Here is a 25892-nt window from a genome sequence, read left to right as displayed (position 1 = left end):
AGGAACTGACAAAGCACAGACCCTGCAGCCACGAGGGCAAGGAAGGCAGGTGAGAAGAGAGGCTGGACACAGGGCTGAGCAGCATCACCCACCCTGACAGCTGCCGGGAGGGGCAGGCTCAAGTTATACGGTAGAAATACTCTCCTTTAGCAAGATGAGGACAGCCAGGGGGACCAGATCTTTCCTGGGCTATTTCCGGAAAGCAGTTTGAAAAGAGATGAGGGGTAGAACTCGGCAAGGACCCCTGTGAGAAGAAGAGGGATCAACAGGATTTGAGGATCCAAATCTGGGACAAAAATAAAACCTGCCCATACAGGCAGATGTTCTGACATTTTTAAAGAATAAATTACTTTACAGCCCCTGCTTTTTATCCATTTATGCAACAAATACCATTTGAGCTTGTGATTTGTGAGAAGCTTAGGGATGTGACAGTGAGTAAGATGTGGTCTCTGTCTTCAGAGAGGTAGGTGTACATCCTCAGTGGAGAGATAGGCAGAGAGCAAATGGGGTATGTTAGTGTCAGGTGTAGGAAATAGGCCTCTGTGATGCATCTTCAGCATAGTCAACTTTTAGAGAAAACGAACAGCAGGTGGCCAGGCGGTTACTGAATTTTTCCCAGGGCAAACAGGATGTAGGGCAGAGAGGAGAGGGTATAAGAACAAAGAACTGTGTACATGAACCAGCATCATGGTAGAAACCCCAGAGGCGCCCAGGACAAAACACCTCACACCTGCCTCAACTGGACAGGGAGAGATGGAGACAACTAGAAAAGGCCTCAGCCCATTTTCTTAAATGGCCCAGTGAGAGACACTAAGACCTAGATGATGTATGCTACCTCCATAGCTCCATAGAACTCAGCCAATGAGGAACTAGAGGTGGGACTCTCGCACCCTAGGGATAAATAGCCTATAATTGCTGCTCTGAGTGTGACTGTTCAACCTGACACCCACTATTGCAAGACTGCATTAAAGCTCTCATTTTCACCATACTTCATGTCTCTGAGTCCATTGTTTGAATTCAAACAGGTGACCATTTCTCACGAGGTGGTAGTGATTTCGTTGCGAAAAGGTAAGATGGGGAATGCCTTTCTGAGAAGGAGCCTTGACGAAACAGGGCAGGGTGTTCTCAGCAGAGGGAATGACACGTGCAAAGATCGTAGAGCAGGCGTGCGTTTGGCATGCTCAAGGCAGGGGAGGAATCCTGGGCGAGGAGACTGCATCAGAGAAGTAGCCAGAGGCCAGATTATGGAGGCCAGTGGGGTGGCAGAAGGACTTGGCTTGTGTTTGAGTGCGCTGGGCAGTCACTGGAGGGTCCAGAGCACAGGAAGGACCACTATCCAAAGGACCACTCAGCCTCCTCAGGCTGAACTGAAGGCAGGCACAGCAGGAAGTAGAGCCTGGTCTCACTCACATAACCCAGGAGAAACAGTGGTGCCTTTGGCTTGGTCATGTAGCAGTGAAGACAATGAGAAAAGCAGCTCCAGGTATAATTTAGAGGACAGGCAGGGGGAGCTAACAGGAATCGCTGCTGCATTGTGAGTGAGAGAGAGGGGCCTGCATATGGGGTGAATGTCCTGGTCTGTTTGACATGCTGTAACAAAATACCATTGACTGAGTGGCTGTTAAGCAACAAACATTTATTTCTCACAGTTTTGGAGACTAGAAGTCCAAGGTCAAGGTACCATCAGATGCAGTGTCTGGTGAGAGTCCACCTCCTGATTCATAGGCAGCCATCCTCATGCGGTGTCCTCACAGGGCGGAAGGGCAAATGGAACTTTCTGGGATCTCTATTATAAAAACATTAACCCCAGCATGAGGGCTCCAAGTTCATGGTGTGCTCACCTCCCACAGTCTCCACCTCCAGAGAGCATCCCTCTGAGGTTAGGATTTCAGCATATGAATTTGGAGGGTGGGGACACAGACCTTCATCAGTGACATTGACATTGGAGAACCTCACAGGCTAGTCAGGCCAAGCAATACACACCCAACAGCAGGTACCCAACATCTTTCATTTTACCGAATGGAACCTTCTGTGGATGGGACATCCATCCATTTACCCAGCAGCTCTGACTCACTCACCATGGAGACCTTGAAGCCTGGAGCATCCTCAAGTGCCTTCTAATCAAAATGAGTCTGCAGGGGCTTACTTCAGTGTTGGTACCCTGTCACTCCTTACCCATCATGATGAATTGCTCAGAACCTCCCCTTCCCTGTTTTGAAATGATCTCTCTGCAGAGATAGACAAAAAGACATCTGAGACGTTGGAGCTTAAAAAGGGATGGGGGTGGGGAGGGAGTGGAGCCTCAGCATTATTGTGGAGTAGGGGTGACTCAGGGGGATGCCCCTATCTCTATATTTCTCCCGTAACTCTCTCGGGTGGTCTGTATTGGCAGGGCCACATTATGACTTGTGGGGGCCTTGGGCACTTGGCTTTCATGGGTCCCTTCCTCCATAAAAAAAATATTAAAAAATTATATTTTATGACTGCATTGGTATCAAGATGAATATAATGCAGTCTGGATTATAGGCAATTTTTCCTTCTTATTTTAAAATAAATTAAAGCATTTTTGTGGGCCCTTAAAAGTCACTCTGCATATATAGGAAGGAAAAGAAGGGTCTGGAGTAGCAATGGCCATTAGGAGACTGGGACCTCGCCCTGCCTTCCCAACAATAAGCTATGAGACCTATGGTCAGTCCCTCCACTGCTCAAGGCCTCTGCCCCCTCCTCTTTCCAGGCCATGTCTCGCTGCCTTCTCGCAATAACTCCCCAAGATTCTAAATAATACATACAGACCTCAAGCTTCATTTTTAACTTTCTTACCCCAAGGGAAGGCTCTTCCCCCAACTACAATATTAAACTTTTCTGAATCTCCTTCACTCATCAAATCATGTGCTGGTGTATGCAGCGACTGATTTCCAAAAAGTGGCCATAAAACCATAATGACTATAGAGACACCCACATGAAAATGACAGAGAGAAAGCCATAAACACTCAAATAAATATATAAATATAAACAAGTCTATAAACCAAACCCTGGAGGTATTTTAAATGCATAATGTAGCATTTATATCTCTTACTTTGCACAGCAGAACTTGCAAAGGAAATTCATTAAATACTATTGCTCATGCCCCTAACCCCCATCCAGGAGCACTTGCTAATAACCAGCACAATTACTGCCTCCCTCCTGATCGAGAGTTCATTTCAGAAGCTCATTCTTGACTTCATTATCATGCTGGAAATGAGCTGAATCGCAGTGGGCATGACCACATGGCAGCCCCCTGCTCCCTGGCCATGGCCCTGGTCCTGACCTGCTCTGACTATTGCAAAATGAGTTACCACACAGTACCTGGCCCGAAGTAAAGAAGCATGTTAGGAGGTAGGAAGAGAGCAGATGAGTCTCTGTTTTGTTACGGGCTCGAAGGGCTGAGAAAAGCCCCCCATGGAGCATGACTGTGGCCTACCCTCTCCAAAGGGACAAAGCCCAAATGGATAAGAGTAGTGAGCACTGCTTAACACCAGCCCTGCTCTGAGCGCTTTCAGCATTATATGTTTACTCACCTGATCCCCATGACAGTCCTAAAGAGGCAGGGCGAACTACAGAGTTTGGAGGACCCAGTGTAAAATGGAAATTGGGGACCTTGTTCAAAAAACGGTTAAAAGTACTAAAATTATTAGTTTTTCATTCTTCCTTGGGTGGTTTCTCTCTCTCTCTCTCTCTCTCTCTCTCTCTCTCTCTCTCTCTCTCTCTCTCTCTCTCTCTCTCTTCCTTTTTCTCTCTTTGTCATGGTGTTTTTATCTTCTATTTAATGTTTCACTTCCTGGGGCACCAGGCTACCTGTTAGGTGAGTGTATTTTCTCACAGGCACCCAGGGGCTCTATCCTACAACTCAGTGAACCCACAAAAGTGCACTGGATGCCAGGTTCTTCTCCCACCAGCTATCAGACTGATACCCCAAATAGAGTGGAGGAGTTGAGCTAGGAACCTCCCCTTCTCACAGGCTCTCTGCCCCAATCTGCCAAGAGTGGGCAACCCTGAGGGATTGCAACTTCTGAGCCAGGATGTGCTTAGTTCCAGAATGGACCAAGAAGCTGCGGATGCATAGTCCAACTAAGACCCTCCCCATAACTGTGCACTGGCACCTGGGCACATTTGTGCACAGAAGGTAGCAGCAGTGCCCAGGGGAAGGCTAGGAGAGACGGAGGGAGTAGATAGTCAAGAACAGGGAGAGGCAGCAGGAGGCAGAGGTGAATATGAACCAAGGATCCAAGCCTGCCCCCCTTCCCTGAATAATTAAAGACATTTGAATTGTTAAGAAGGCAATTGTAGCGCATCAAACCCCAGGCCTGGGGCCCTTTTAAGCATGTACCATATGCAATTACACTGGCCAATTGCCCATGAAGCTGATCCTGGACAGATATTACCACCATCCTCATTTTGTAGATGGGAGGACATAGTCCCTATAATTTGCCCAAAGTCATGATGATGGGGTGGGGGACACTAAGACTCAAACTCAGTCACCTGGACACAGAGCTTACATTTTTTTTATCACTTCCCTGTGCGTTCCTTATTCCACCAAACCTGACTCCTCCCCTCTGAGGGAAGGACCAGCACAATACCACGTGGTCTGGTGGCAAAGACAAAAGGGAGTGGCACCAAACCTGCCCCATCCTGCTGACTTGGCTACCAGCTGGTATAGAGGACAAGTGGAAGTGCCATCTCCTCCTTCCCCAGGCTTTCCCCATTCCTCCTTAGGCAACTGATCTCGGCCCCAAGAGTCCGTGGGGGACAGTGTCCATGCTCTGTAAATAACTGCTCTGTGGCTGCACAGTACAATGTGGTCTTTCCTTGAAAAGCTCAGGTCCCTGCAAAAGATCAAAAGACATAATAATTACTCAGGTTCTTCCAAATCCTCCTTTTGGATCAGCTTTTTGTTTCTTGAAGCCAAGCACCTTGTACTTCCCTGCTGTAAAATGCAGACACTTGAATGCTTTCTCCAGAGTAAAAATGGTTGACATTCCCCACTGATGGATTCAAACATTTTGACTGAACTCGTTGATGTTCCCGTCAGTTTAGTCAATTGATGTCACATCAAGTATCTGTCAGCACCGTTTAGACACCTGGTCTTTTTAGTTAGCTAGACTTGTTATTTCCAGAAATAAAAATAAAAATAAGATAAAAATAACCTATCAATTTAGATAGAAACTGACAAATACCCTCCTCCATCAAAAAAGTTCATCTGTGTCAAATGACTGATTTTTTTTCATTGAATCTACTAACTCAACCAATTATGTGGGGGAGGGAAGGAGATTGTTGAACAGATGTATCAGCTTGCTGAACAAGCAGAGGTAACTTGCAGAAATAAAATCATCAAAATGATTTCATCAGAATGGCCACTGCTCAATCATCTACAATAACAATGAGAAATGGAATCTTGCAAAATGTATGACAGGTAATCCCTACTCTCAACAATTTTGTGTATCGAAGAGCAATTTTTTCCCCCAGAAATTCGCCTTCCTATCTCTAGTTTGTTCATAACTGATAAGAAAATGGGTGTGATTGCCCAGAGTGCTGTGATTTATATCCCGGATTGCCCATCAACAATCAGAAACCTAATGGCAGGGTCACTGAAAACTGAGGGTTGACTATATTTATTGAGGTCCCTTGAATGTTGTGTTATACTGGACTAATTCTGAAAGATGTGATTTCTACCTAAATCTAGAAGATCTTGATAAATTCAGTGGTTGACAAAGTCTATTTTTGACCTGAACTAAAGGGTTCCAATCAAGTTCTTTCTTTGTTAAAACTAAAATCATTAAAGTTGGCCATTAGCACTCTCCTTCTTCGCCTTTATTCTTTCCCCAAGTCCCTCCTGGTGCACCCCCATCCTAGGATGCCCAGAGCCCTAATACTGTCCCAGAGCTCTCCCATGGGTTGGAATCACTTAATAAACCAAGTCACACTAAAGGGTCTTTGCGTTAAAGTTCTAACTCTTTTTAGGGGTGCTTGTTTTTCAAAAGAGAGTACATGAAGAGGCCTGTGTTTATTTCCAAGCAGTAAATCAGCAATGGTATAATTTTAGATGCCAGGTAACTAGATAGTGTCCAATAGTCAACAGATATGGTTTTAGCAAAACCAGGTATTGTGAAGAGCCACTGTGATTAGAGAATCAGAATATATTCACTCTTGAATGTATTCACACAGAATTAAATGGCCTACTTTTATCTGATTCAAATTTTCCACTGGTCATATTTTCTCCTGGTCACAGACATTTCTGCAATAGGAATAAGCTGATTATTTATTGCTAGTCTCTCACCACCTACAATTCACTTTTCCAATTTCCCTCTGTTGCCTCTACAGTGCCACTTTGTCAATCCCTGCCATTTATTGACTGTGTTCTGATGGCTGGGGTAAACAAATTACTTTGGGAATGACTGCAGTGCACAAAGGGCATTGCTTACTGGGTTCTAAATGATGGAACTGGTGTGTGATCCAATTGGTTCTAATGTCAGGAGACAATTCACCATCATAGGGTGCAGGTTCACCATAACACATCCTATCGGTGACATCATTTTGTATGGTATGTAATATTTCCCTTTTTTCTTTCATTTTGGGTAAATATTGGAGGACAATATTCAAATCAAATTATTTTGCAGATCAGATACTCTAAATTTTAAAGACTACTTCTTTATAGCCCACTGAAAGTATACTGCAGAGTAATGACTCTTCTTTTAAATGCATTAGAAGTATCAATGACCGCCGAAACCAGTTTGGCTCAGTGGATAGAGCATCGGCCTGTGGACTGAAAGGTCCCGGGTTCGATTCCGGTCAAGGGCATGTACTTGGTTGCAGGCACATCCTCAGTAGGGGGTGTGCAAGAGGCAGCTGATCGATGATTCTCTCTCATCAATGTTTCTAACTCTCGATCCCCCTCTCTTCCTCTCTGTAAAAAAATCAATAAAATATATATATTTTTTTAAAAAAAAAAAAAGTATCAATGACCAACAAGAATACTTTCTTGTATGAGGCCAAAAAACCATGCTGGTTTTAGGGCAAGTTCCTTCACAGTTTAAAACCAAGTCTACTACGCCTAGCTCATTGATCTCTAAATTTCTTTAGTGCACAATTCTTCCATGAAAATGTTTGTGAGCAGTTACTCCCAAATGTTTGTTTAATTATAAGTTATGTACATGTACTTACAACAGTCAATATGTCAAAGCACAATACACAACAGGTGTGGGTCATCTTTAATGATAGTGAATATAAATACTTTTTAAATTAGACTTCATAATTTTGACTTTGTTTTTTTTGGCCTAATTCTCATTATGGTCAGTTAGATTGCCATTACCTTTACTTCCTAATGTGGTGGCAGTGAGTTCATAATCAGAACTGAGCAAGCAATAGCTCCATCACATTCTTGGGGTTCATTTGGGCTTATGTTAGTCAATTGTTCTTTATCAGCTGAAGCCTCTTTATAGGAATCTTATTAATCCACTTGTCAATTTTGTGCAACTCCTTTTGCACCATGGGAGCACCACTCTTTGTCCAAATGATAATAGTAAAAATAATAAATAATAATAACAATAATAATAACCAATTAAAAAGCTTATCCAGGAAGTCTGGCTCCACACTACAAAGGCAGTCACCAACCTCTTAACCTTGAGCTACTGACCTTTAATACATGGCACACAAGTCCATCTGTGACGTGTGACAACTTGAAAGATGATCTGAGCCAGGACACCTGATGTTAAATGGTGGCGAAGCTTAATCGCATGAATTTTTAAGAAAAATATATGCAAAGGTTCTAATACTTTCAACCCACACCCCAGTGGACTGTCTTATGTTGGGTTGAATATCCCACTTTTGGAACCATTGCTACTAGTTCACCTTTAAAAATAGGTTTTTCTGAAGAAGAGGGTAGCGAGGCCCACTGACACCAAAATCAATGTCTTGCCCCGGAAGTTTTGACATCCCGGAGCCATTGGGAAGCATTAAAGAAGAGGCAACATTGTGCTCTTACATGATTATTCTGGATGCCCCAGGAAGAATGGACTCTGCGGCATGCACAGAAAGCAGGAGTTGTAACAGGAGAAATTATCATGGTTGGAGTTAAGGTGGCAGCCTTTATAATGGACGGAAGTGGGCAGATTCACAAGATAGTCAAGATTGGGTTATTAATTAAACTTGTCCAAGGTTAAACAGCTGGTAGGCAGCTGAGCTAAATTTAGACCCCAGGTCTCCTTACTCCCAATCTAGTAATTTTTCTTCTGATTTGCCATGTCAGAGAACACCTGGTCCCTCTGTTTTATGCTCCCCTGGGGAGATAGGTGATCAGGAGCTGAGCCCAGACAGCAGCCTGCAGTTGCCAGCTGGGTGATGAAGGGAGGCCATGGGAAAGGAAAAGCACTGCCCTCTCCAGATGTATTTATCTTTGCAGGAACCGTGAGGGACTCCATGACAATCTATTTTCTGGGTATTGAATCCCATATTGAAATAACACACTTCCTAGTGACAACAAACAGACACTCCAAGTAACTATTCATTCCAGTCCAGACTTTAATAAAAACCATAATCTACCCAGCTGAAGTGTGGACGTGGATAGGGAGGTACCAACCTGGGGGAAGAGAAACAAGCTTTTGTAATCACTCCCACACGGAGCCCTCATCTCTCCTACTGGACTATTTGAAATCCTTCTTTCCTTATGCTAAAAAGTTACCTCCTCCATAAACTCCTTTCTAATTGCCCCTTCCCTCTCATCCCCTGTTTTTATCTTCTAAGGCTGGTTCCTTTATTTTTCCTTTTTTCTTATTTATTGATTTCAGAGAGGAAGAGAAAGGGAGATAAATCAATGATGAGAATCATTGATCAGCTGCCTTCTGTATACCCCATACTGGGGATCAAGCCTGCAACCTGGGCAGATGCCCTTGGCTGGAATCAAACTGGGACCCTTTAGTCCATAGGCCAACGTTCTAACCACTGAGCCAAACCAGCTAGGGCGTCTGGGTTCCTTACTTAGGGCATCTAGTGCAGGAAACAGAAACTACTACAGGCATTAAGCAAAAGGGAATTTAATACAGGGATTTAAGGATTTATAGACTTTGGGGCAGAGTTGTAGGAGGGAGCTCTCTAGGTTAGGGCAGAAATTACTCCTGGAATCCTACAAAACTGATCCGCCACAGGAGCTATTGCCTCCAAGGACACCACTGAAACTCTTGAGTTCAAGAACCCACCACTGTATTCAGAAGCCAGAATCAAGAAATTTCTGTAGCTCCTGCCTCTCAAAACCCACAAAGCTAGTGGCTGAGCATTGAGTGACAAAAAATGTCATGTGTTCATGACCTCACTTTTATGAGAAAACAGCTTAAAGAACAAGACATCTGCTTCACTTCCACCTTCTAACTTTTGCCTAAATGTCTCTAAGTGGCAAAGTCTGATTTTCTCCTCATATCTTAGCTGCAAATGATACTGAGAAAATTCACTTTTAATTTTTCAGACTCTTGGATATATTAATAAAATACCCTAGAAGGAGGATTGAGCAAGCCAAACTAAAGCTTCAAAACTATGGGAATTTTCCAAATAATCTATCCGACATTGTTTTTATATTGAGAACAGGGGTCATATATGTCACATCCATCAGGCTACAACCATAGCAAATAAGAGGGCCTTGCTAAGGACAGTCAAATAATTGAATGATGGAACACTTTAACTTTCAGTGTTTTCTTACTTTGCTCTCTAATTCTCTTGCTGCATTTAAGTGTTCTCTCTGCATTAAAGCCACTTGGTGATGTTGGTTAGTATTTCTCAGGTATGTCTCCACAGAGTAAACCAAAGGACTAGGTACATACATTCCTCAGTTAGTGGGTTGTATTTCAAAACTGATTCTCAGGCCAAGTTCATACCCCAAGAGACATTTCTGCCTCATGAAGCTCAATCAACAGGAAATTCACTTTTTCCTGAAAAAGTGTAAGGCCAACAGATCTTTCTTCTATGACCTATCGCTCCTTTTTGGCAGGAGACTACCTCCAAATTGGTAAGCAAGCACTCTCTACACTATTCTACATAGCTCTATGAGAATTAAATAAGATAACATAAGTAACAGTACCTACTACAAAAAAATATTGGTTTCTTTTTTCAAAAAAACAACAAAAAACCCTCTTCTTTAATATATATATGCCTTTCTGGGTTCCTGCTAGGAGACTGACTAATCAGATCTTTGAAGATGCTTTAATGGCAGCATAAAATAACAATAACCATTTATTGTTCTCACAGTGTCTTTGGCCAAAAATTTGGGAGCAGCATAGCCAGGTTGTTCTAGCTCAGGATCTCTGAGAAAGCAGTCAGGATGCCAGCTGGGACTGCTGTTATATGAAGGCTTGACTGTGGCTGCAGGATTCATTCTCAAGGCCGCTCACTCACACAGCTGGGAGTTGATGCTGGTTATTGACAAGAAGGGTCGGTTCCTCTCCATGAGGACCTCCTAAGGTGGCTTGAGTGTCACCATGTTTTCCTCTAAGCAAGTGCTAGGTTGAAGTGGCAATGTCTTTGATAACCTAGCCTCAGGAGCCCCCGACCATCATTTCTATAATGCCTTACTGGTAACACATGTCAGTTCTGTGGGTCCCAGGAGGCAAGGATCATTGAGCACTGCCTCAGAGGCTGGCTGCCACACCTATTAACAGCCTAATGTATTAGCTCTACCAGAGACTGTAATTGGGATTTGGGAGAGGTTTTAAAAGTGTGATATTCTTATAGATGACTTAGACTTTATCTACATTTTAGCTCTAGAGTACATTTATTAGACACTCAGGAAATATGTGAAGAATGAACTAATTTGTCCTTTAAACAATATGTAGGCATTCTCAAACAAAGAGCAACTCAGGGGATAATGCATGTATGGACTCTTTCTCTTAAATATGCATGTACATGAATTATGTGTTCATGTGTGTGATAAAGTGTTATCCACAAAATTAAATATAATAAAAAACATAGGAATATGTAAGCTATAATAAAAAAGTAGTGATGTTCATTGAATTCCTATATACAAAATATATATATACATATTATATATATATATTATACATATATATGTATAATAAATATATATATATTATATAAAATATATAATACATTTTCTACATGTAAGTATTCTTTCTTCTCTCAATGGAGATAAAAATATATGAAAACTGTGAATTACAATGAAATTATATAAACCTTAACAGAGCAAAAATAATAATAGTAATATAATTATTAAAATTGATAAAAGTATAAGAAAAACAATTTTGTTATTTTTCTTAGTGAGAAGGCAATCAATACTGTCTAAATATGAAACCTGGAATCTCTGAAAGAGTCTAAGTTCTTAATTTTTTTCCAAATAGTTTTTCTGTTTTCTTAACCTTAAAGGATTATAAGAACTAAAAATACTTTCCATGATGAATAAACATTTAGCTGAAACGTAGCAGTTTCTTTAGTTTCACTTAAATTCATTTTTCTGTTGTTAAAGTCACATAAAATTAAATATAATACTTTTAATTTTACAGAAGAGCTCATAAGGCAAAATCCTGTTTCTCTGCTGCTTATGAATGTGAACAAAGACACGTATGAAAGGATAGTACCCAATGTTTATGGGGGCCATTTCTGATTTGGAAATGGCAATAAATTTCTACTCTCTCCTGTATTCTTTAGTACCTGAAGTTTTCACAATAAATATGCACAGATTTATGAATATGATAATGAGGGACTTGAAAAGAATATTATTTGGTGGAATGTATGGTCATCTCATTGTAATGCTCAACCCCAAAAATGCTGAAAACTCAGAAGCCCTTGAAGATGTTGTAGATGGGCCATCAGTTTGAAGAGGTGCAAATTTACCTCTTTCTTGTCCTACTGGTTGAGCAGTGGTCGGCTAACTCATTAGTCAAAAGAGTGGCAAACCGCAGTTTGTGAGCCGCATGTGGTTCGCGAGCCGCAGTTTGCCGACCACTGAGTTAGAGTGTAGATTTACTGCAGCCAAAGACAATGGGTTCAGATTCCCAAATAAACCATTTGTCTTCTCCCAAATCTATGGCCCCATGTACACTCCTTACCAGGGCTGAACCTCTTAGAGAGGCAAGTTCCTGATAAGGATTCACTCCTGGAATTCTGATCAAATCCACTCCTGGAATTCTGATCAAATCCCACTCCTTAGTTCACAGTCAGAGCATCAGTCTTGTGCATGAAGAAATTAGGAACACAGCCCCCCAAAAAGCAGCACAATTGCTATGTGGAAGGAAAGGCTCCAGAAGAAGAGGGATGCACTGCAAAATCTGAAAAACAGAAAGAAACAGGACATGGAATCCCTTAACACCCAAGTCAAAGATCTCTTATAAGTTGATCTTAAATTTTTTTCTATCAAGAGGGAAGTTTTTGATTTCCATGACTTTTTCATTCTTGGTCTCCCAAGGTTTCTCACTGAGCATTTTGAGTGAACAACCCATTGACTTAAAGGCTTTCCTAGCTTCTCTGGCCTTCACCCAATAAATACTTCAGTCATAAGATACTCCCCTCATTTCTACCTCCATTCCACAAACCCCTTCCCACAGGGGGGACCAGGGAAGTTCCATCCCTCAGCACTTATAGTTCACCTGTTTTCCATTAGAACATAAAGCTTTTTCTTGCTCTTTGTTGAATCTCCAGTGACTGGCACATAGTAGGTACTCAACAAACACTTTTGATTGAATAAACAATACCCAATATAGGATGTGCTATGGAGATAAAGATGTTGGTGTTTTAGGCAGATTACAAATTTTAAAAATTTACATCATAAAAATTCACTCTCATTAAATCCCTGGTAGTTGGAGCCTTTAGAGCTTATCAACAACCCCAGAAAAGATAGGAAAATAGAGGCAGAAACTAACACTTGATGACACCTACTGCATGCCCAACAAAGCACTAGGTCCTCTGCATGTGGCTTTAGGATAGGGGTGTCGAACTCAATCAGAGAAGGGGCCAAAATCTAAAATCCAGCCTAAATCGCGGGCTGAATGGTTTACTGAACAGTCATAAACTGACAATGTCATAAACTGACAGCGGAGTGCAGTGATGACAGCGCGGTGCGGGCCACATTGCAAGGCCTGGCGGGCTGGATTTGGCCCGCGGGCCTTGTGTTTGACACATGTGCTTTAGGAGGTAGTGATCACATCTTTGCCTGATATGGCACCGTGGTAAATGGCAGAGCTGGGATCTGGCTAGATTCTGCAGTCCAGGCTTTTGTGTCCCACCCCCTGGGACCCTGTCAGTGGGGTTTGCTCATGGACACTCCCCCTCCTTTCAGATGCTCTCGAGAAAACACATCTTCAGAGATTTTGCAACAGCTTGATTTATTTTCCAGGATGTCCAGACAAATTCCATCCCTTCAGAGTCCTGGTTGTATAAATAGAGCCAACTTGTCTCTCCCATTACCTCAGTCCAGCCGCAGGGGTCAGAGGACAAGCATCTTGGCAAATGCCTCAGCCACTTCCAAAGTGAATACATTCCTTAATCCTCGCCTGATGCAACCCCAAGTGGCCTCTTGGGGACCTGAAGAAAGCTCATTTTGTCAGTCTGGCTTTGCGTGGAGGGGAAAGGGTGGAGTAGAGCTGGAATTGTTACGTTCCCATCTCCACGTCACATTGGCTCCAGTCTTTCTCTCACGTGGCTGGTCCAGGACCGATTTCTAAGTGCAGATGACATGCAGGAGCCACAGGGTGAAGAAAAAGGAGCACCCCAGGTCCTCTTCTTAGGAGAGAGTGTGGCTCCATCTTTCACAGGATCCGTGGAGGTGGGGAGGAGAATGGGAAGCCACCAAGAGTCTGACAGCTGGAGGCGCAGGGACATGCGTAGGAGCATCTCTCTTGCCCCTCAGGCCCCATCTCCCCTTCGGCGGTTATTGCTCCCAACTCAGCACAGCCTCACCACCAGCACTGCCTCTTCTCTGCTAGGACTCTCCCTTTCCCTTCTCTTCTTTTACTTTTCTTCCTCCTCCTCTTTCTTCTTCTCTGTGTCTAGCTATGATTTCCTAACTTTCCGCTTTATACTTCCTTTCTGCCAATCCCAACTAGATTTATCTTCTCGCCATCCCATAAAATGCCCCTTTCTACTCTTAGTGGAGCCTTCCCTGCTCTCTCTTCTGATATCACACAGACTTACCATTTGGTTGCCAGTGGGTTCCATCCTGCATCGCTCCTACCCAGCACTTCCTATGCAAGTTCATAGCCAGGCTGCCATAGGGCCCACCACCAAAGCTCCCTGGTTTTACTTAGCCCCAATATGAGTCCTGCATCTCTCCTTATCGACGGCCCCTCTGTCTCCTCTTTATGGTCTTGTATGAGCATACAGGGCAAAAGTGAATATTCAATTCAGATTTCAGCAATTAAAATGAGCCTCTATTTCCATAGATGGTACATACTTTTTTATGCAATTGTGCACACCCTAAAACCAGCTTCCTTAGGAGTGTGCATTGCTACAACACTGAACAGGGTGTGTGGGAAGCAGGGATTTCATTTCCACAGGCTGAGACACATGCTGGAAAAGGCTAGGGCGTTCGCCACCTCCTTTCACCTGGAGATAGAAGATGTAAAAGTATGTCATTAAAGCCATAAACCTAGCTTTTGTTGAGTTTTGGGCTTGCTGTTCCTAGCTCTAGTCTGGTCTTGCTTGTTTACTGAATACTTTGTCCACGAAGCAAAAGTTTTGAAATGAATACAGATTGTTTCCAGGCTTGCTCCCAGCATGCCCCTCCCTTATTCTGGCTCTGTGTGCCCACTGCCCACCTCTCGAAACAGCCCTGCCCCATGAGACCCTTCCCTGGGCCTCTTAGGCCTGAGTGAGCAGAGGGACCATGCGGTCTTGTCCAAATGCATGTCTGTGCCTGGGGGTGGGGCTGGAATCCTGCACTGAGAAATGCAGCTGGTCCTTAGCCCTCACCTGGAGTTGCAAGGGGACAAAATGGGCCCAGATGAATGAATGCTGAGGTCTAGGCCAGTGCTTCCCAGCCTAGGTCCCCCAGTGGCCTTACCTGGGATACTTTTAACAATTCCGTACCCAGGGTGCACCCCAGACCACTTCCTTCAGGATCTTTGGAGAAGGAGCCCAGGCTGGAAAGCACTGGCCTAGACCTCAGCATTCATTCATTGGGGCCCAGGCTGCAGCATTGTTTAAAGCCCCCCAGACATCAATGACCATAAGCTGTCAAGGTTGTGGATTTCCACTCTTGAGTTCAAAGGACAGAGCATACACATCTGCTGTAGGGGAAAGAGGATGTGCTCTGAAAGCAGCCTTCCCACCAGCATCCTCCACCAGGTCAGGTATGGGTCCTCCACAGGACCAGGAAGGGGTGGCTGGGTTTGTCATGTGCAGAACGGGGTTATGTGAGGCCAGTGTGAAGACCAGGGACTGGGGAAAGCCAGTGTCTGTGTTGACCCCTGAGCATGTGAAGCAAATGGAGGAGCCCTGCTGTAGAATTAGAGGAGGCAACATGTGGAGACTGCTGAGGAGCCCCCAGCCCCCATGTCCTCAGGCTGGTATCCGTGGTTGGGTCCTTGGGGTGGTGCTTAAGAGAGACCTGTGGCTTAACACCAGCCCATTAACCACTTCCCCTTATACTCCCCCCAACACCACCCCTCATCCTCTTTAAACGCCCCACTCTATCTACGGAGGACTTTACCAGGGCTGTACCTGAATGAAGGCTCTAGGGACAGTGCCTGATGGGATGTGTCCCAATTTCCACAGCCTCCCAGGGATAGCCAGCCTCTCCACTCTAATCAGTTTGGTTTAGGGCATCAACATCTGTGCAAGGAAAAATGTTACCAGGATTTTGTTGAAAAAAAAAAAAATGAAGGTAGCTCAAGAGCCTAGAGGGCATGCCACACAAAGTTCTTGCAGAAGTCAAGTGCAGAAGAACTACACCCCTGTCAAGGAGGGATGGTGCCCCCGCCACGCCAGGTGGCACACGAGAATTCCCCACCTTGCACCACAGTCTGGTTTCTGAAAGGAGGCACATGCTTGTACACATCAAACCCAAAGATCAAAAACCTAAGCTATGTCAAGCCAGGCCACAGGAGAATCAAACACCACAAACCCCTGGTCCCCGCAGAGGAGGGACACCCTCAGGGAAGAAACCAGGACCTACACTGCTGGGGAAGAGCCCTAGTGTAAGTGTTAGGAGGCTGCCTTCTGAGCTGCTTAACTTCTCCCTCAAGTGCCCTCCCTCCTTCATAGATTGACCACGTCACCCCCAGCTAGTGTGGGGACACCCCTGGAGCAGCTGCCCGCAGACTCAACATGTCTTCCCAGAAATGTCTGCTTTAAAAACAAAAAGGCTTGCATTCTACTCTTTTATAAGCCCTGTACCCTGAATAGGTCCCCATCGGGTACAATTAGACTTCCAGAACACTTGGCGTCACCCGCCTCTGGGCCTGGGCCATGTCCAAGGAGAACGTGCCCAGTCCCAGCAGCATGCCACTCAGATGTGGCACCTCAGAAGCTTTCTGACCATGGCATGATCTAGGGGTGTTTTAGAATCATCCGCCCATCAGCAGTGTGAGGAGAGAGGGACTAGGCAGCCTGGAGTCAGGGAGGCCAGGGGCCGACCTGGACAGGACAGGGCTGGTCCAGATGAAGAAAACAGACTGATGATCAGAGGTTCTGGAGGAAAGTCCAGCAGCCTAGGGTTGCTGTTGCTGGGAGAGGGTGAGGCAGGGGCTAATATATAGGCACCAAAGGCTCATCCCACTTTCAAAGCATCAGCTGAGAAGGGAGAGCCACACCCCTCCTAATGTCCTTGCAAACACAATCTAATGTCTTAAAAGGAGACCATAGGAGGTCGGCCTCTAACCCCATCCCATTCCCCAGGCCCCTGAGCCGGTCACTGAGGGCCAGAGCTCCCCTGCCAAGCCTGCTTGGACTCGCAGCTGACCCAGCCAGGGAATTCAGGAAGGTCCAGCCCCTGCTCTGGCCATCAGCCAGCTCTCACCTGACAGTCTGCAGATGGCCCAGGGGAGGTCATGCTAGCTCCTGATTCCGGTCCCACCCGACCTGACCCTCTGGCCCCAGTGAGTCAGGCTCCTCTCAGCCCACATCAGACTCATTGCCAAGAAAGCTCTGAGCCACCCCTAATAAGAGGCAGCACTTGGCCAACATCTTGCACAATCCAGCACCTCTCACCTTTGCCCAACTGCTGCCCGGCCCCTCTCCTCTGTTCCCTTGCCCGATATGTCTGGTCACCAGGCCTCTCCTGGCTTCATCCCTTCCCTGGACCTCAGGGGTGTGAGGCACCAGCCCAAGAGCCCCCCTCCTCCAACACCCCCCTCCAACAGCCACTCAGCCCTGCTCAGTTGATCTCTCCCTTTCCTCAGCTGTCCACCAGGCTCGGGACCGCAGAGCCCCTGGTCCAGGGACCCAGCCTGACTCAGCAAGGTCCTGGCAGACTGATATCTCTACCTCTGTCCTCGTGGCAAGATGGAAGAGGGTCTAGGGGTTTTGTCTGATGAGCCAAACAGAAGGAAAATGAAGTCTGCTCTGGAGAGAAACAACAAGGCTTAGGATTAATCTCTAAAGTGCTCTCAAGTGCAGAAGGGAGACCAGGTGTCCTGGGCTCTGATGGACACAACTGGGACCGGCCAGTTTGTGAAAGTCCCCGGGAGTTGATGTCGGCTCCATAGGTCCATGACCTCCTTGGACCTATGGAGCCAGCCCCATGGGGTCACCGGACCCCAGGCAACAATCAGGGGCACTGAACAATGGATTCCTTCATTATTTTGGAAAGACAAAGAATGTCCCTTTTGGTCCTTAGGTTGCAGACATTTTTGGAAGCTCTTGGTATCAATTGGGCAAAGTCCTGGGCAAAGTGAATTAAATCAAAAGATATTTTGGAGAACCTGATGATCGCTTCTCCTTCCCTACAGCTGCCGTGGCCTGGGTAACAGGTTGACTGGAAGATGATGGCCATGAGGCAATGTTAGGCTCATGCTGGCCTACTTAAGCCCATGAGGTCACAGGGAAGGCAAGAACTTCAAATCGGCACTCACTCACAGCAGCCATTCAGGGAACCCCTCCAGGCACAGCCCCTTCCCACCCAGGACATCAAGAATGCGCTAGAAAGACCACAGCCGGTCCCATGGGCATGTTTTTTCCTTGCTACTAGGAATGGATAGTCTTTTAGAGAAAGTGCCAGGAGAAGGGTTCTAAGTTAGTACAATGGATCCAGCCCTGTTTTCTAAACACTGGAAGAAGAATTGGGGTCCAAACATAGGAATCAGGAGCTCTCACCCACCGTCTGACCTCTGATACTCTGGTTTCACCTTTTATTCCCTGCAGATGCCCCTGTCTACACTCTGGGAGCATCCACACTGGGGTTTTCTGGCACAGACCTTGTGCTTTCCCAGGCATTTCCGTGGCCTGACTGTGCCCCTCACCCCCAACATGAAAGCCTGGCACCATCTCTCTAGGGCTGGGAGGTGAGGGGGCTGCCCTGTCCTCTCCTTGGCCACTGTTTATCTCATCTGTTCTGTCCACTCTTCTCTCCCGCCACTCTGCAGGCAGGGCCTGGGCCCCTCGCTTCTGCTCCTGGGGTAGCCCAAGGGCACACAGTAGGTACTCAACAAGAGTGTTCTTACAAGAAGGGTGAGGGAGCCTCTGCTTCTGGAGCCTCTTGGAGATCATTTGAAGCCTGGCTTTTTGGAGAGAAGTCAGGCTGAGCCAAACAGCCTTTTCTGTCCACATTTCTGAGGGAGAAGAAGGTGCAGGCAGCCAAGGGGAGTGTGAGCATGCCAGGCAGATAATTATGTGTTCTTGGAAGCAGGTTTAGTGGACTGGCTCCGAGCTGAGCTGGGAACAGACTCTGAGGCCTGCGCCTTCAGACGGGACGTGGCTGGGGCAGGGATTCTGCCGTCCAGTTCTAACAAGTGGCCAACGCCTTATTGAAACTTTTGAAAACCATTCTGTGTGGGACCAGCCAGCTTGTACTTCACTGGGTTGCCCCAGCCACCTTCCCCTTCCATCTGGGAGCACAAGAGGGGAAGCTAAACACCACGCACACATCCCATGTGCCAAGAACCAAGTCAGCAATTTCACTGCCCTAAGAACCCTCCATTGTCCTATAAAAAGGGAGAGGCAGAGGCCCACACAGTCCCTGGTGGCAGGGAAAGGGTGAAGCTGGGCATCAGAGCTGCAGCCTGGGCTCTTTCCAGACACAGCGACCTTCTCTTTACAAGGTCATTTTTGCTGCGCGTCTCACTCCAACCCCAAAGCCAAAAATTCCCCCGTTTGAACAGGATAAACATTCCCATGGCAAAGGAACGCTGTGTTCCCCAGAGGAGATGCAATCACGTTGCTCCTGCCGAGGCTGTGCAGGCTTATGAAACGGTACACGGGACCGAGGGCCTGGACCTGGGCCCGGGGTGGACCCCTTCCCTCAGCCCCCAGCTGTGCCCTGCCCAGGAGGGTGACTCCTCCCTGACTCTGAGCTGTACCCCACAAGACAGTTGGAGAAACAGAGGAGCACAGGGAGAGGAACTGGGTCTAATCTTGACTCCAAGGCAAGCTGCCCGTGTTTCTGGGCCTCTGCTTGGTGTGTCCATCCTGGGGGAGAGAACTGGCTTCAGAAAGTGCTCAGGCTTACATCCATGTGAGAAACAACACCTGCTTTGCTCTCTTGCACCTTGATTTCTCCATTTGTAATTAGGAAGATTGTTTGCATCAAAGAAAGACTCCAAGGTGGAAAAGGAAGTGCCTTTTTAGAGATTACTCTGGCCTCATTTTAGTGCCCTTTGTCTGTGGGCTCCACCCCTGTGCCATCATTCATTCTTTCCTCTGTGCAATCATTCATTCTTTCCATCCCTTATTAAACATATATCGAAGGCTTGTTATATATCAGGCTGGCTCCCCGGCCTTGCAAATACAGAAATCCTCAAAGAGAATAGGCCCTCTTCTTAAAGGGCTCATAATGTATACATACATTTTCCATCAAAAGACATAAAAATGTTTGCAGTCTCATTATTATAAAAGGTTATCTAAGCTACCCATTCTCAACTCCCACCTGTGTACCGGAGTCCCATCCCTTTAAAAAAAAAAAAAAAAAGTTTCTTGATTAGATGACAGACATTGCTTTTATATTTTAATATTTCTGGAATCAAAATGCATCTTACAATTCTGATTGGCAGAATTTTCTTCTTCCTTGGGGATACACAAACTAAAGATACATCTTAAAAATGATAACATCTTAGATTCAATGAAATACATTTGAGGGAAAATGTTATTTTTCAACTGGACTTTTTAGTGGATTTCACAGCCACTGAATTTAACAGAAGGTCGTTCCAAAATATTTCTATTTCACCCAGATGTGTGGTGTCATGGAAATCATGTGTCTAGATATCTAGTTAGTTGCTCCTCTCTTTTTATCTGGATGGTTTGGAAGGAATCCTGCAAAGGAGCCAGGATGCTTTATCACGTCATGGCCACCAGAGGGAGGAAGAGCATTGGAGAGGAACAGGTTGTCAGGTTTGTTAGCTTTTGCTCTCAAACCTTCCCCACATGCTCCCCCCCCAGAGCAATCTGAAACTCAGGATACTCACCTCATGTCAGATAGAGGAAAAGACCCCCTTCCAGGCAGGTGGCAGTATTAAAAAGGGGAGTGGGTTGGATCTGAATGATATTGGCAGATCTTCGCTCAAAATCAGCTATTGTTTAAATGAGTTTTTCCTGGGAATGAGGACAGGTGCTAGACATAGCAGAGTTCTGGCTTGAAATTGCAGGGTTGGTGGGTGGCCCTATACCCTACTTAGGCCATTCAGGTCTCATGAGACACACATGATTTGTAAAGCTCTCCAAGGAAATGTTCCCTCTCTAGTATCAGCTGTAGCTTTCTGTCCTACCTCCCCTCATTTAACTATTTATTTATTGAGTACCTACTATGTGTCAGGCACTGTGCTGGGAGCTGGGGTTACAGCAGCAAACAGAACAGAGGTCACTATCCTCATGCATCTCAAGTGCCAGTAAAGAAGCAGATACTATGCAAATAAATATACAAATAAATCTATCATTGAGCGGTGCAAAGAAAATGCCATAAGAAAAAATTCTGGGTCCTCTGACAGCATGTGATAGGAGAACACAGTTGGGGGTGGGTCTGGGAAGGCTTCTCTGACAACTGCTCATTGAGATAAAGCCTGAAAGACAGAGAAGGAGTTACCCAGGTAAAGAGCAAGGTAGAGACCTAGGCACATGGATCAGCATTTGATGTGGAAATGTACTTACTTAACACCTTTTAGGCACTAAAATGAGGCCAGTGTGGAGTCCACAAAGGGCAAGAGAAGCACAGGATGGGCTAACACCTAACAGAAACTCAGTGATACAGAGCCTTGCATGTCATGTAAAAGGCATATTTTTCCATTGGTAGCCATTGAAAGGTTTTAAGCAAGGAACTGACATATGTGGATTTAAGTATTAATAAGACAGCTCTGATTATCCTGAGAAGCATGGCTTGCAGGAGAAATCTGAGAAGTGGGGAGTCCAATTGGGATTTACCAGAAAAGTGGCAAGGGGTGATGACAGTCAAATAGTAACATTGGACATGAAGGTGTACTGAGAGATAGAAATACTGGATTTGGAGATTGGAGGAGCAGGGAATATTGAGTTTGACTCCTGAGATTTCTGAAGGAGCAATTTGGAAATGAAAGAGGATCTAAAAGTTTCTTTTAGATCGCCACTAGGTTGGAAGAATCAGATCTATGTGTATGTATTAAAGGAAAATATATGTACAGATAGTACAATGACCAATATAAAAGTTAGAGAAAAATAGTTCAGAAATCATAAATAAAAAAAAAAAAAGAGGAGACACCTATTCTGGGTGTCAGAGAAATCTTCCTAATGGAATGGGCTTTCTTCTGGATGTGGAAGAATGGGGGGATTTTGAAAGGTAAACTTGACATGGATGGAGAAATCACTCTAGGCTGTTCTGGAAGCACAAACTTCTGGAACAGCAGGTCCCATGTGTGTCAGGGAAGACTATATGCTTTCTGAGGCCTCTATTCAGCCTCAGCCAAGTCCATGTGAGCCCGATCCTGACCCACCTGTTCTGTCTCTTTTTTTTTTTTTCTCACCAGTTGCATGACCAATGAGTGGCCACCCCCTGAAGGAGATGTCTGAAACTCACAGCAGTCCTCTTCTGGCAGATCCTCTTTCCAGCAGATACAAACTCTATGAGTCAGAGTTAGCCAGCCCTACCTGGCCCTCCAGCCCTCAGGATACACACCCAGCCCTGCCCCTCCTGGAAATGCCTGAAGAAAAGGTGAGGGAAGTTTCTCCTAGGATGTTTCTCAGGTGGGGTTGGGGTAGGGTTTGGGGATGGGTACTGAAAGATGCTATTTCTCCAACTACCCAATGCCTGTATTATATAATGTCACAGAGGGGCCATTGTTAAGGGGATTCTATCCCAAGTCAATACATGGTCACTCCCATGATTAGTCCTACTTGGCCTAAGATGAAAATGTAGCTTGTGTGCAATATGATTTTAAGGACAATAAATGTACTCACTCATACACCAGTCTTCCAACCAGTCTTCAAAATCTTGCCCTTTAGACTTGCCCCCTTGAATTACGTATTGTCTCGAAAAAGAAGGCCTTCATTCAAATGCCAGTCTTTATTTTTTATGTATTTTTATTGATTTCATAGAGGAAGAGAGAGATAGAAGCAGCAATGATGAGAGAGAATAATTGATCAGCTGACTTCTGCATACACCTTACTGGGGATCAAGCCCACAATCCAGGCATGTGCCCTGACTGGGAATCGAACCATGACTTTCTGGTTCATAGGTTCAACTACTGAACTACACTGGTGAGGAAAATGTCAGCTTTTAGCACTCCTTGAACACAGTAGCACAGAGGTAGCCTGACTCTAGCTACTAATACAGTGGAGAGGGATACAAGCCAGCAATAACAAACCCTGGGGAGAGAGAAGAATCTGATTTCCAGAGTTGCCACACTATATTATTTAAAACATCCAGTTTTCAACAAATAATAATGAGACATGCTAAGAAATAAAAAAGTATGGAACAGGGAAAATAAACAGTCAATAGAAACTGTCTTTGAGGAAGCCCCGACATATGAGTTACTAGAAAAAGACTTTAAATCACCTTAATACAATTAAGGAATAACAACAACAAAACATGTCTAAAGAGCTAAAGGAAAGTATAAGAAGTATGACCATAATATCTCACCAAATAGAGACTATCAATAAAGAGGGAATTATTTGAAAAAGAAACAAGTAAAAATTCTGAAGTTGAAAAGTATAATTGAAGTGAAAATTTGCTAGAGAAGCTCAATATCAGATCAGAGCAGTCAAAAGAAAGAACCAGAAATTTTAAAGATAAGTCAATTGCTGGCATGTCTGTCTAATGCTTTTCTGAACTAATTCTGGATAGTCTAAATTTTTTATCATTTCCAACCACTGATGTCTCTCCTCAATTAGCCTACTGGTCAGCCAATGACTCGATAGGCATATTCCAAGGGATCTATGTGCATTTTGGGGTATATCTCCAACATTCATCCAGGCAGTTTTCAACTCTACCTCAACCTGCACTTTCTGCTTCTACAGAGACTCAAACTCAGCAGGTGAGAGCTTAGGGACCTCTCAGTTCTCCTTTGAACTTGCGACCTACACATACATGCGACCTTCTAGATTCACAGATATACCCCCAAGCTTTTCAAAATCCCCTTTGGACATCTCATTCCCCAGTTTATCTGTTTAAGCTTTGACTGGCTCATCACTCTCCCCAATTGTTATCTACCATCTCAGGCATAATTTTTTCCATTGCTCTCATTTCCTTAATAGAGGAGAGAACTTTAGGTATACAATTAAAATATAATGCAAGCCACATGTGTAAATTTAACTTCTATTAACACGATTTAAAAAGTAGAAAGAAGCAAGTGAAATGAATTTCAATAATATATTTTACTTAATCCTAATATATATGAATATATATGTTATTTCAATAAATAATCAATATAAAGTATCACTGAGATATTTTGCACATTCTTTTTATACTAAGTCTTTAAAATTCACTTAGAACACATCTCAGTTTAGACTAGTCACATTTCAGGTGCTCAATAGCCACATGTCCTGTTAGCTACTATATGGACAGCACAACTTGAGAGCAAGGAGTCCTGACCAAGAGGTCCACAGATAGAATTGTGGGGTAGGAACTTGGAAGGTGGGTTAAGTAAGTCACCTTTATTTTTATTAATTGCCAACAAACTTTCACATTTACTTCAATTAGGAATATAGGAAATGAACAACAATCATATTAGCACATGTGAGATTTTTGTCACAGATTGGGTTCCCCTAGGAAGCTGACTGGGATATTTGCATATAAGAAGCTTACAGGAGCCCTAGCCAGTTTGGCTCAGTGAATAGAGCATCAGCCTGCGGACTGAAGGTTCGATTCCGGTCAAGGACATGTACCTTGGCTGCAGGTACATCCCCAGTAGAGGGTGTTGCAGGAGGTAACAGATAGATATTTCTCTCTCATTGATGTTTCTGACTCTCTGTGCCTCTCCCTTCCCCTCTGTAAAAAAAAATAATAATAATAATAATAATAAAAAAAATTCAATAAAATATATTTTTAAGAAGAAGAAGAAGAAGCTTACAGGGGCATACCACTGGGGTCAGTACTTACAGAGAATTAAATCAGCAGGATTAGAGAAGAAGCTGGGCTGTGATGCAGTCACAGTAGAAGCCTCGCTACTCCTGTGGTGAGCGCTGGAGCTGGGATGGCCCTGCAGCAATCCTGAGTTAGAGTGGAAAGGCCCCAGGCATTCACTCCTCACTACCCTGAAATCATAATAGGTCTTGGATCTGCCATGCCTATATCTGTATCACAGTCTTTTCTAATATTGTGATCACTGCATTTCAGTGTCATTGATTTTCTTTGTAATGCTACTTACTTTATTCATTTCTAAACTTTTACATTCTGAAAGGAAGTCCACAGTCTTGCCAAGTTGCCAAAAGGGATCCCTGGCACAAAGTGTTAAGAAACGTATCTGTGAAGAATTTGTAGAGATCCTGTGAAGAGCTGGTCTGTGTGGGGCAGTCGGGGCACCGTGAGACGGTGCATATTTGTCTTATGATCCTTTATATTGAAAAGGGAAAACCTGACAACCTTCTTTATCCCCAAATGCTCCTGCTGGCAAAAAGCTAAATTATCTGATATTTTGTCATGGCTTCTCCTGAAAGGATCTTCGTTCATCCAACGAAGAGAGCCACATCGTGAAAATTGAAAAACCCAATGAAAGGAGTAAAAGGAGAGAAAGCGGGGCAGCCCCCCGGGGCTCGGCAGGCCGGGGAGGAATCAGCCTCTTCCAAGCAGTGAGCTACCTGACAGGCGAGATGAAGGAGTGCAGGAACTGGCTGAAAGGTAAGTCAATGCCCAGGGAAGAAGCAGCCGGGCCAGGCCAGTGGGACAGCCCTGCCTCTGGCTTGGAGAGAGGAAGCTGCTCCCTTACTCAACCACGGTGAGGGCTCCCACCGATGGGGTGAATCAGCCCTGAGTTGACTTGGGGAGGTGTAACATACCCTAATAACTTGGAATTCCCAAGGTTTTGGAATTAAATGCATTTCACTCATTTTAGTTGTTTGAAAATTCTTCACTCCTTCAAGGACTAATGGAATAGCTATAGGACAAACATTTAGCATATAAGCCATTTCCCAAACAAGTTGATTGGTCATTCTTTCACTTTTGCTGGCTATGTATTATGTGCCAAGTATTAGCATCATCCCACCAATATTCCAGAGTTTTTTCTTTTTAATGTCTTTCTTCTAATTATTTCTCTAAACTAAATGCTTCAACAAACATGCCTCACCTCCCTGCCCCCACTTGTATGAAATGTACT

At 44.6% G+C, this 25892-nt stretch overlaps 1 protein-coding gene across 1 annotated transcript in view; it reads left to right on the top strand.

Annotated features, from left to right (window-relative positions):
• The window catches only part of LOC311624379 (urea transporter 2), a 396459-nt gene that overhangs the window by 284859 nt on the left and 85708 nt on the right, over positions 1-25892 (top strand). Inside the window, exons 4-5 of the mRNA XM_084887504.1 lie at positions 22110-22294; positions 25237-25417. Coding sequence (XP_084743630.1) covers positions 22121-22294; positions 25237-25417 — 355 coding nt within the window. The 5' untranslated portion in view covers positions 22110-22120. The remainder of the gene's footprint in view (positions 1-22109; positions 22295-25236; positions 25418-25892) is intronic.

Source organism: Pipistrellus hanaki, assembly GCF_964339955.1.
Source record: "Pipistrellus hanaki genome assembly, chromosome: 6".
Classification (NCBI taxonomy): domain Eukaryota; kingdom Metazoa; phylum Chordata; class Mammalia; order Chiroptera; family Vespertilionidae; genus Pipistrellus; species Pipistrellus hanaki.
Note: the sequence above shows the minus strand (reverse complement) of the source record. Positions and strands in the feature narration are given on the sequence as shown.